Source organism: Gracilinanus agilis, chromosome 6 (assembly GCF_016433145.1).
Source record: "Gracilinanus agilis isolate LMUSP501 chromosome 6, AgileGrace, whole genome shotgun sequence".
NCBI classification, from domain to species: Eukaryota; Metazoa; Chordata; class Mammalia; order Didelphimorphia; family Didelphidae; genus Gracilinanus; species Gracilinanus agilis.
Window position 1 is genome coordinate 246,751,815 of NC_058135.1, and position 12,856 is coordinate 246,764,670.

At 37.8% G+C, this 12,856-nt stretch overlaps 1 protein-coding gene across 1 annotated transcript in view; it reads left to right on the plus strand.

The window, feature by feature from the left end:
• ANO5 (anoctamin 5) overlaps positions 1 to 12,856 on the plus strand; it is a 79,110-nt gene that overhangs the window by 43,226 nt on the left and 23,028 nt on the right. Inside the window, exons 6-9 of the mRNA XM_044681838.1 lie at positions 702 to 836; positions 1,331 to 1,436; positions 1,536 to 1,596; positions 8,129 to 8,280. Of these exons, the coding sequence (XP_044537773.1) occupies positions 702 to 836; positions 1,331 to 1,436; positions 1,536 to 1,596; positions 8,129 to 8,280 (454 nt within the window). The remainder of the gene's footprint in view (positions 1 to 701; positions 837 to 1,330; positions 1,437 to 1,535; positions 1,597 to 8,128; positions 8,281 to 12,856) is intronic.

Below are 12,856 nucleotides of genomic sequence, written 5' to 3' on the forward strand. Positions count from 1 at the left end.
ACTACAACAGAAGAAAATCTCTTTGGAAAAATTTATTAGAATGATGTGGGAGGAAATAGTAATGGACAGGGAGTCAAGGAACATGGTTTCTAATTCTGTTTTAAACTGGCTACGCGACCATGGCTAAGTCACATTGAGCTAGTTGGGAAAAAGCAAACCTTTATTCTTTTCCCTCTTTGATGGATGTGGGGTACTATGTGAGGAGAACTCCTTTCTCTCTCTCTCTTTCTCCTTCTCTCTCTCTCTCTCTCTCTCTCTCTCTCTCTCTCTCTCTCTCTCTCTCTCTCTCTCTCATTATAGTTTCTCGTAGTTCTAGAAAGGTAAAGAATGTGATTTGTATTTGAGAAGTAAAAACCAAACCTTCAAAGCACTTTTGAAGCCTTGTTATTCAGAAGTTGAAACTCCAAAAGTTCAGAGATTTAAAACTAAAAGGACTTGTAGAGGTTGCCGAGTTGAAAATTTTTATTTTCCATAAGAGAACTGTAAGGTCCACAGTAGTTAAATGACTTTTTCCTACAAGATCACGCAGGTGCTAACCATCTGTGCCTGGATTCAAGCTCTAGCCCCGACTCCAAATTCAGGGTTCTTTCCATTGTATCATGAAGCTTCTGGGCCCTCTTTCACCCAAAGTGAAACCCCATTTAGAATCTGTCCTGAGAAGCCAATCTGCCTCTGAACTTGTCTTTACCTCTTTTCCACAGGAGATATTATGGAGAGAAAATTGGCATCTATTTTGCCTGGTTGGGATTCTATACCGAGATGCTGTTCTATGCGGCAGTTGTTGGCCTAATCTGTTTTTTCTATGGTTTGATTACAATGACAGACAACATGAGCAGGTAAAAATTACTGTACCGAAACATGAAAAGGGTTTGGTCATGCACTGAATTTCACTTTCACCTTTACAAGGCTTGGCACAGAAACATTTTTGTGGTAGTTGAGTCAATATTTCACTGGCAAAGATTCACAAATTCTCTCAGAAAAAACCTGTGTCTTCTAGAGAAGAAGATTTTTTCATTATTATTATTTATTATTCGTGTGTTTTTTCCTTTAGAACCGCCTCCACCTGGCTACCAAAATGATTTTCCTAAAGCACAAATCTGACGCCAGTAGTCCTCTACTCAATAAACCCCATTGGGTTCCTTTTATTTCTGTATTCTTCTGTTGGCATGGGAAGTCCTTCATGGTCTGTCTCTAGCCTACATTTCTAGGCTTATTACATATTATTATTTTTTGGACATTTTGCATCCCAGCCAACCTGGACTCCTTGAAATTCTTTATATGCGACCTTCCGTCTCTCATCTTCACTCCTTTGTACTTATTGCCTCTGCAGCATAGAAATCTGCAATGAGACCATTGGAGGAGAGATCATCATGTGTCCTCTTTGTGATGTGAGGTGTGAATATTGGAAATTGAATACTACATGTGAATCCTCGAGGGTCTGTATTTTTCTTTTCTTTGGACTGGAGAGATTAAGAACAGTCTTGAGGTGTTAATGGTAGCCCATGAATGATTAATCTTTGTCTTCTCTTTTGCAGTATTCCCACTTGTTTGATAATGTGGCCACGCTATTTTTTGCAATATTCATGGGAATATGGGGTGAGTATCTGCACAGATATGAAAGGCACCTTGGTGTAGTGGCTAGGGAGATGGCCCCAGAGCTAAGAAGGTCTGGGTCCAAAATCCTCCTCTGGTACAAACTGGTTCTGGGAGCGTATACCACATAACTTTTTTGGTGCTCTGGGCAACTTTTTAAGGCTATAAGTTTCAGAGAAAGTACCAACTTACTCTGACAGATGTTGAATTCCTCACTGAGAGCTCACTACTCCAATAGAATCAGAGTTCTGGTCCCCATTCCTGTCTCTGCATGAAGACCAGCTTACATTAACACTTTTCCCCTCTTGATCTCCCAAGAGACCTTTTCCTGCCCAAAATTAAGGCTAACCAATAGGTCTTTCAAGAGTACCAGGACCTCCTTTTCATTTTTTAAACCCTTATCTTCTGCCTTAGAAGCAATACTAAATGTTGATTCTAAGGCAGAAGAATAGTAAGGGCTAGTGTAATATGCAGAAATAAGTAGCCATTTCTGGGGATGCAAGTTGGCAGTTGCCATTTTGGAACACAGAACCTAGCAGAGCACCCAGGGCGTGTGCCAGGGTAACAGTTAAGGATAGGGTACAAAAGGGGGTCCTCAAACCCCTGGGAGTTTCACTTCTCTGACTCACCTGGAGGGTTAGAGAGGAAAGGAGGGTTTGGGGCCCCAGGGTGGTTTGGGAGTGAGTTTCTTTTAGGCAGGTAGGGACTAATTTAATTGTTAGCCAAATATTCAAACTTCAATACTTCCTTGACATAGACAACATCCTTACATTACCAGCTAGTGAGAACAGCCACAACCAAGAACAGCAGCAACTGACTCAAGGGCTTGCCAGCCTCTGGGCTCAGCAACGAAGCAACAGAGTTGGGATCTGCCCTCAAGGCTTTCTCATACTCTGCACTTAGGGAACATCAAGATTAATTAACAACAGCAATTTAGGAAAGATCTTAGGGTTTCCTTCACCCATCTTCCTACCCTTACCTTCCCTTTGTTTAATTATAAATAAGCCCTGGTAATTCCTAAGCCTAATCAGTCTTGGAGCCTTGCTTACTTTACCATCAACCATCTAATTAATAGCAGTCAGATCCACATTACAACTTTAGTTGAGCAAAGCCTTTCCAAGCCAGTTTATCCATCTTCAATTTGAGGTTTAGGAAGTTTCAATCAGCTAGGTCCTGTTAACATTTCTAACTGACTGGGCTGGATTGGTTCCAAGCCCCTGGCTTGTGGCAGAGAATCTTGGGGTTAAAGGAGACCTGACTCTGCTGGTGTGAGAGAACAAACATACAGCTATGGTTTGGGACTCCCTCCCTAAATCTCATATCATCATTAGCATCTGCCTAGGTCCTGACTGCTCCTAATAGTACCCACTTAACATGAGGCAATTGGGTTTTAGTGATTTGCTCAGGTCCCACAGCTAGAAAGTATCTGAGATCAGATTTGAACCCAGGACCTCTCCTATCTCTCTACCAGCCGTCCACCTGCCCCCTCCTTTTAATTGTTTTTCCCAAGTATTTTGTACCTCCTTGTCATAGACATTAAAATTTTTTTAAATTTTATTTAAAAATGTATTTTTAAAATATTTTTCCATATTTCATTTTCTTTCCCTCCCGTCTTCTCTCCCCCCTGTCGGACCCAATAAGCACTTCCATTGGGTTATACAAATGTCATCACTTACACCTATGTTATTCATGTCATAGACACTTAAGAGAAACCTGTTGGATTGAGTTGGAGCAGCAGTAACTAAAAAGTCTTTTCACTTAGATTTTATTATTTTAACATCAATTTTTGCCTTCACCCACACCATGAGTTTATAGGCCACCTTTGAAGCTTTACATCTAATGTTTATCATTTTATGAATTCTGGAGAGCAGAACTAGACCACGTACTATATTTTGGGCTTATAAGGAAAAATGTCCTAACAATTCAACCTTTCTAGCCTTTGGTACGTTGACTCATGATGTAGCTGTCTGTCTCCATCACTGGAGATGTTACTAATGAAGTTCATACATTAAGATCATGTGGTACTACATGACCTCAAAAATCCCTTCTACCTCTGAATTTCTGTCATTTGAAATAGAAGTTGTCTATTATAATTTTTTAAAATATTTTTTTCTGCCAATCTGATTCTTTAAGCAAGACAGAACTTATTTTTAGAAGTGTAGTTATAAAAATGAGAGGTAGCAAGACAGTAGAGAGTGGCCTCTGCCAAGCAGCTCTTAGTTCAAGACCTAATTCCATCCACTTTTCAGAGTTACTTTTGAAATCTTTTAGTTGCAAGAACATGTGCCAGTCTACAATGGTGGAGGGAATTTTCCCATTTGGAATTCTCATCACCAATAAAATCATAGCTCTAGCCAAAAACAAAACAGACAATTTCCATAATCTAGTATTACTGAATTATTTGGATGCCCTATTATGACTTAGAAATCCCCAAAGATTCTCAAAGGCTGTCCCAAAAAAACACATGTTCTTACAGTTCCTAAATGTGACACTGCAAACCCTTAGAATATGTGCTTGATAATGATTTGTCTGTTGTTTAAGGACCAGCCTTGCCAAGCTCCAAGAGGCTCATCACTGGCCAAGCCATATACTTTTTCCAACCATAGAAAAACAGTTGTAGGCCATCTGTTATAATAAGTGGAATAGCTGGCAGACCTTTATGTACAGTTTGGCTGTACTAGTCTTAAGGAGATTAGCCTACCCTGCACTGCTCAGTATAATAGCTGGAGCACAGGATGTGTGGACTAAGGGTAAAGACGGAGAGGAGACTGAAACTACAGGATTTCAGAGTATCTTCAGGTTTGATGGGTCAGTAAAATTAGATCATGATATCATTGTCCACCTAGACCCACTTCTGTGTTTTTCAGGATCTATCATTCATAAATCTGTAGTTGGAAGGGACCTTAAAATCATATTATAGTCTTGCATATTTGGAAGAGACCCTTTTCATTTTATAGATAAAGAATCTGTGGACTGGAATGGTTAAGTGACCCGTCAAGGGTCTCATAACTATTAATTGTATAAAGTAGTTCCTTTTTTTTTAAATTAAGTTTAATTAATTTGGAATATTTTCCCATGGTTACATGATTCATGTTCTTTCCCTCCCCTTCTCCCACCCCCCTCCTGTAGCCAATGAGCAATTCCACTGGGTTTTTTTTTTTTATATGTGTCATTGATCAAGACTAAAGTAGTTTTTTTTAAATATTTTTATTGTCATGCAAAAAATCCTTCCTTATTGGTCACTGTTGTAAGAGCACACTCATACATAACCAAAACCCCCAAATAAAACCATAGATAAACTGATGGGAAAGAGGCGGAGAGCATTCCCTGTCATAAGTCTTTCAGGATTGTCCCAGATCAGCGCATTGCTGAGAGTAGCCAACTTTCCACAGATAATCATCATTCAGTATTGCTGTTACTGTGTACAATGTTCTCCTAGTTCAGCTTATTTCACTCTTCATTAGTTCCTGTAGATCTTTCCAGCTTTTTCTGAAGTTACCTTACTTATCATTTATTTATAGCACAATAGTATTCCATTACCAAAATATACCACAATTTGTTCGGCCATTCCACAATGGATGGACTTCTCTTCAATTTCCAATTCTTCACCACCACAAAAAGAGCTGCTAATAGATATTTTTGTACAAGTAGGTCTTTTCCTATGGTAGTTCTTCTTGACAGTTACACTTAATACTACATTCACTATAACTATGCGGTAGCGAATCCAAAAAAGGAAGCCAAATATTGGCCAGTGTACCCATCCTACTCTTTCTTCCATTGTGTCAGGTGAGGTCCCAGCATGGAGAGAAAGAGACCCCTGGAATGGGATTCCTCGAGAGGCCTGGGTACAAATGCTAGCTCTGCCACTAATTCCTTGTGTGGCTTTGAAGAAGCCACTCAAACTTCTCTAGGTCTTGTTTCCTCATTTGTAAAATGAAAGTGTAGAATAATAACCCTAAAAGACTCTTTCCAGTCTTAAATGGATGATCTTGTCATCTCAAAGGCTCTAGAGCTCCTTAACATTCTGTGAGTCTTTCTTGAGGATCATAATGATAAAAATTTGTTTTAATATTTCAAAAGACCCAGGAATTTGATCTATAAGAATAGTTTCACTTCACTGGCACAAATTGCAACATGCTTCCTGCATACCTTAGTAGATGCTTCAAAAAGATGCTATTGTTTAAACAATTTCTTACCTGGTGACCAAGCTTTTATCTCTTGGTTAATTATAGAATCTCCCATGGAGATCAAAAGCAGACTCCAATGTTAAGTTTATAAATTTTCATTAATTCAAGAATGTATCTCATCTGAAAATACAAGCGATGGACATTGGCACCCAAAATGGAGAACTGGGGAGAGGGGCTTTGACAATGCTGCCACCAGGTGTTTTTTTCAGGGATTGTCAGTGTGGCAGTGAATTCACTTTCACTTGAATTTTGTATATCTTTCTTTTACCACCTGAAAATTCAACTAAATGATATACATTGTTCCCATCAGTGGGAGAGATGAAGAAGTCCTGGTTTCTGCCCTCAACCAGTTTAGAACTGTTGTACAAGCATTTAATTCTTCAAGTGTTTATGTACAAGATACTGCAAAAGGTATTTGTCAAGTGTCATGAAAAGGAGACCTGTAGACCCTTAAATGCAAACAGAGATCAGCTCCCATCATGTGGGACATTTTTTTAAAATATTAAATAATAAAAAAAATTAAATAAAATTTAAAAAACTTAAATCATTCATAAGTAGGACACAGGGAAAAGAACTCTGACTCTCATGCCAGGTAAAGTACTTATGTGTGAACTTCAATAAATTACTTTACTTCCCTGGCCTTAGTTGGAATTAGATAAGTTGGCCTCTGACTTCCTTTTCAGCACTAGGCTTATGAACCTATTGCACTAAAATCATTGGGTTTGGGGTGGTGTTTTGGCTATGGACATTCAGTAGGATGTATAATGATATAAAGAATATTTAATTTGGAGCCAAGAGATCTGGACTTGAACTCATTTTTGCCCTTGGCTGTTTATATGGCCTTGGCTCAACATCTTTATCTATAGCCCCCAACCCCAATGAGGAAGCTTAATGTGACTCTAAAGTGCCCCATACATGGCAGGGGAAAAGAAAGGATCAGGATACACATGTAAGGGGTCCTTCTGCCTTCTGAAATTATCCTCCATTAAGTCACAGAGTCCACCTTGTTACAGAAAGATGTTTCTTAACATATAAGGAACTCAGGACGAGTTTGGATTTGAATCAAATTGAATCATAATCTAATGTCTCCTGTTGGCCAATAAGGTTAATATCTTTCTTTGTATTCCACTTAAAAATGCAAAGGGCTTCTTTCACTGGCTTCAATCATCTAGTCTTAACCCCATGTTTTTCATACTCCCTTAGTCTGATGTCAAAACCTCAGAACCTCATGAAAATGTAAAAGTATCTTAGAATTGTTCCTTTAATAATGAGAAGCAAGACTAACAAGTATGAGAGAAGAGTTTTAAATGCAAAGCCACTATTTGAATTAGGACTATTTGAAACATTAACTTTGTGGATCATCTTTGCTTCTTGCCAACCTTAGGACCGAGGGCTGTCAAAACCCAAGAAGTTCTTTCCAAAGAAGTGGGTAATTTTGCTCTTTTCCAGGCTAAAGGGAGGGCATTGAGTCTGGACATCAGATTCCATTGCTGTAGGGAACTCTCTGTGACTTAATGTCTTACAGTTTCCTAGAGCGTCAACAGGTTAAAGAGTCTTGCTCAGGGTCCTAGAGCTATTCTGCATCAAAAAATACGGAAAGTAAAGGAATCAGTCTTGGAAACAGGAAGCATCCTGTAACCCAAATAATAAACAAATGTTAGAAAAGGAGAAAGAAAGGGGGAGGCAGCTGGGTGGATCAGTGGATTGAGAGCCAAGACTAGAAATGGGAGATCCTAGGTTCAAATCTGGGCTCAGATACTTCCTAGCTGTGTGATCCTGGAGAAATCTCTTACCCCTCATTGCTTAGCCCTTACCACTCTTCTGTCTTGAAACCAATACACAAAATTGATTCTAAGGTGGAAGGTAAAGGTTTAAAAAAAAAAAAAAAAAAAAAAAAGAAGGAAAAGAGGAGGACCAAAAGTGGCCTTTTCTTCTTAGGCTACCTCTAAGTACTGGCTTATTTTTATTATCATTTTATTTGATTTTTTAAATTAACCAGTATTTGTTTTTATTGTTTCTCCAGTTTAAAATATTTTTTAAAAATTTGTAATAAAATAAGCAAAACAAGTTCCAGTTGGCCATACAGAAAATCGTGGTCTCATTCTGTACCTTGATTGCTTGCCTCCTCTGTTGGGAGATGGGTGGCATGCTTCATCTTGAGTCTTCTTAAATCTTGGAATTGTATCCATTTAGAGTTCTTTTAGAGGTTTTCAAAATGGTTTATGATGCAGAACAAGGTGTACAAAGTGAGAACAAAGATTTACACAGTAACTACAGCATTGTTCTCTCTCTCTCTCTCTCTTTTTCTCTCTCTCTCTTTTTTGATTTTTCTTTCCTCTCCTTTGTAGTTACCTTATTCCTAGAATTTTGGAAACGACGGCAGGCCCGGCTAGAGTATGAGTGGGACTTGGTGGACTTTGAGGAGGAACAGCAGCAACTTCAGTTGAGACCTGAATATGAAGCCAAGTGTACTCAAAAGAAAAAGAACCCAGTGACCCAGGTAGGTTTTAATGAACACATAGTTTGAGGCTGGTACTCCTAGAAGTTAGTTTTTATAGAAGTAGGAGTCCCAAACTTTGGGGCAGTAGATACTCACTGGGCCTGGAGTCAGAAAAACCTGAGTTCAAATTTAGCCTCAAGGCATTTACTAGCTGTGTGACTCTGGGTGACATACTTTTGTCTGCCTCAGTTTCCTCATCTGTAAAATGAGGATAAGAATAGTACCTCCTTCTCAGAGTCATTTTGAAGATAAAATGATATATTTGCAAAATATTTTGTGAACCTGGAAGAGTTTAATGAATGGTAATAACTTTATTATTATTTATTGTATAACTCAAAAAATAGGAGTAGTAAGTCTGGTTGGTTGTTCCAGACAGAATACTGTGCTAAGAAAGAGGAAACATGGATGCTGGTTCCCACTCTGAAAACTTAACTATGTGACTTGTGAATGAATCATGGAAACTCCCTGGGCATCACCTGTCATATCTGAAAAGTGGAGAAAATTTTTTATCATAGATTTTATCATAAGATTCATTCCGTCTTTGCCTCTATGATTATGCCCTATAAGTTTTGTTTTCTTTTATTTTAAGAAAGGGAAGTTGTGTTTTTGAAACAGCTAATCAAATACCATATGTTAAAGGCATATAAATTCTGCTTAAGGTGTTTACCTTAGATATAATCGAGTAACTAAATCAAAAAATTGAGAGAGAAAATGAACCTCATTGAACAAAAACACAGTGAAGATTAAAGTAGAGATTTAACATTCAAAGAGTATATTAACAGGTAAGGAAACTTACTATAATGGATAGAGGGTAAACCTTGGCATGAGGAAAATTCAGATTCATATCTTACATCTGTTAGATACTGGCTGACTGCTTTCAGTTGCAACTAAGGTTAGCTAGAGGGCTCAATGCACTCAATGCATTGCTCAATTCCTTTCCCCCAATTCCCTTATTTTAAAGGGGAAGAAACTCAAGCCTAGCAAGATAAGTTGAATGGTCCAAGGTCACATGGACAGTAAGTGTAGTTGAGTCAGTCTAATTTTTCTTTCTACTTTACTGTACTGGACTCTAAGGTCTTGAATTAAGAAACAGTGTCTTTGGCATTATTCTCATATTTCCTGCCTGGGACATGACATTTCAGAGAGTGCATTCACTTATCATATATCTTTAGAGCACCAAGGGATTTTTCTACACATGAAATAATGAATGCTAAATTGTCAAGCTTTTTGTACAAAAGTAGCTAGTAATTAGAAGGAAACTCACCAGCAAGGATGAAGCCATCCAAATAATTTGTATTCTATCAGCTCTAATAAGGAGCTGTGAGAAGAGGCTGATAAGGGAGATGATGGAGCCCCTAGTCCCCTGAAATAGAAAAACATCCTGTTTTGAGCCTGGTTAATGTCAGTATCTTGCCTTTTAGCCTCACTTACAATGGCAGAAATTAAAACCATTAATAATCCAATAGGTTGTTTCCAGCCATCAGAAAATTTCTATAAAATAATGATGAGGGTGAAAAACTTCTTCTTTTAAAAAAAAAACTATTTAATTAATTAATTTAGAATGTTTCCCTGTGGTTACATGATTCATGTTCTTTTCCTCCCCTCCTCTCACCCCCCTCCTATAGCCAGCATGCAATTCCACTGGGCTCTACATGTGTCATTGATCAAGACCTATTTCCCTATTATTAATAATTGCATTAGAGTGATCATTTAGAGCCAATATCCCCAATCATATCCCCATCGAACCACGTGATCAAGGAAATGTGTTTCTTCTGTATTTTTACTCCCACAGTTCTTTATCTGGATGTGGATAGCGTTCTTTCTCATAAATCCCTCAGAATTGTCCTGGATCATTGCATTGCTTCGAATAGAGAAGTTCATTACATTTGATTGTGCCACAGTGTAATTGTCTCTGTGTACAATGTTCTCCTGGTTCTGCTCCTTTCACTCTGCATCAATTCCTGGAGGTCATTCCAGTTCACATGGAATTCCTCCAGTTTATTATTCCTTTGAGCGCAATAGTATTCCATCACTAACAGATACCAAAATTTGTTCAGCCATTCCCCAATCGAAGGGCAACCCCTCATTTTCCAGTTTTTTGCCACTACAAAGAGCACGGTTATAAATATTCTGTACAAGTCTTTCCCCCTATGATCTCTTTGGGGTATAAACCCAGCAGTGGTATGGCTAGATCAAAGGGCAGATAGTCTTTTAGAGCTCTTTGGGCATAGTTCCAAATTGCCATCCAGAATGGTTGGATCAATTCACAACTCTACCAGCAATGCATTAGTGTCCCAATTTTGCCACATCCCCCTCCAGCATTTATTACTCTCCTTTGCTGTCATGTTAGCCAGTCTGCTAAGTGTGAGGTGATACCTCAGAGTTGTTTTGATTTGCATTTCTCTCTAAGAGATTTAGAACACTTTTTCATGTGTTTATTGATAGTTTTTATTTCTTTATCTGAAAATTGCCTATTCATGTCCCTTACCCATTTCTCAATTGGGGAATGACTTTTTTTTTTTTACAGTTAATTTAAGCTCCTAATAAATTTGAGTAATTAGACCTTTGTCAGAGGTTTAAAAAAAACACTCTTAAGGACCCAAACACACTACTTCCTCATATTAATAAAAGAACAAGGGGAGGGGTGGTGTTTCTATCTTTGAAACCACAGTAACAGAGAAGAGAGACAATAAGGAAGTACTATAGCTCTTTAGGTTAACAAACTGAATTGAGAAGATTTGGAATTTTTTCACCCTTGGTGCTATTTTTATACAATGAAGTAATTTCTATGCTGCCACACTATGGTAGTTAGTATTTAGTCCTCTGTCTTTTTAAAATAGCCAGACTTAAGCTTGGCAAAACTGATTATCGTTTCTGTTTTTGATCACCCTACACATCGTCCAAGACCAAAAAGCAAAAAAAGTTTAAGAACCTCTTGAGTAGACAGTCTGTATGGCTGCTTCCAGCCAAATATTCTATGACTCTGTAGTTGAGATTTTTTTGATGCTTCTAACAAAGGTCTTTGTTTCCAACAGTCTAGAGCTTAGACTTCTTCAACAGTCTAGAGGAGCCTATGGATCCTCCTTGCAATAATATTTTTAAAGGCATAACTAAAATATACAAAAATCAATTTTATTGATATGTATATGTCAAAATATTTCAAAAAACAAGCTTGCCAATCCCAGGTTAAGAACTCTTCAGTTTAAAGGCAGGAGAAACTGAAGCCCTTGAAGTCTGTGACTTATCCAAGGTTACAGAGAAGATTTTTGTCTGATGCTCTTTCCAGTATTATTGTGGGGGAGCATCTCATCAACTCTCATCCTTCCTTTAACCACAAACTATTTGGTACTCCTTAAGCCAGTCTTGAAATGAACCTAATTTCTATGGACTTTCTTGTTTCCATGATCTACCTGCTTTACAGCCTTTAATGTAGTTTTTATATCTGATCAAAATACATAAGGAAGTCAATTTAGCAATTTTGGAGAGCACCAAACTCAAAAAGATCAAAACCTGAGGGAAATAGTGATACATGACTCATTAAGGTGAGTTGAAGTGATTCAAAAGGCACTAATGGACTCATAGAATGTTAGAGCTAACTAGATCACTATTCAGATTTCTTCTACTCATCTCATTTTATAGAGAAGGCAAATGAGGCCAATGAAGAGGAAGTAAGATCACATAGCTAGCAAATGGCAGAGCTATGGCACATAGGATTAGCTTTTAATACTCCAACTCTTAAATTATTCTATGTATATAACATTCTCCTTATCTGAAAGCCAAGCAGCCTGGTGGCAAGACCAAGTGAGAAATTAGTTGAAACTAAATCTTCTGTCCCAAGTTCTCTCTTATTTCTCACCTCACCTGGTGAACTAGAGTTTAACGGTAAATAAAATCAATTCTGGTTGCCCAGGACTTTGTGAAAGAACTTACTTTTTTTTTTTTTTTTCCTACATAATGATTTGGTGGCGGCTTTCCTAAAAGTATTTGCCATGACCAATCTCCTGATGCTTGACCTTAACTAAGAGAGAGGATATTTTCATTTTCATTCCTCAGAACACCAGTATTGCCCTGAACATATAAAAATCCAGTGGTTTTGATGGACTTAGTACTGCAAACTGGAAAAAAGCCAACACATAGTTGAGTGAATCAATATTTTTCCATCATTGCTCTAATGCAAACTTCTTGTAAATGTCTCTATTTGATTGCTTTACCAAGATTCTATTCCCAGGATTGCTCATAGTTGTTGGATGCTATCACTGCCTATCCAGAGACTACAATTTTTGCACTTTTTATTATTATTATTTCTACAAACTTATTGTCCTGATATTTGTCATCAGAGACAATTAGCCATTTCAACTACATGCTGAGATTAGAGAAGGCCCTGGGTTGAAGTCGAAATTATAGTTCCAGTCCTCTGCCTATAATGGATGATATTAAAAGATTCTATTTAAAAATTCTTATGAGAAAGCCCATTTGGATTGAGCAGTTTTAATGAATCTCACACTGAATGTGGGGTTCAGTGGTTTTTATCATTTTTAATGTCTGTTGGTTACAACTTCCTGATATTAAAAAACAA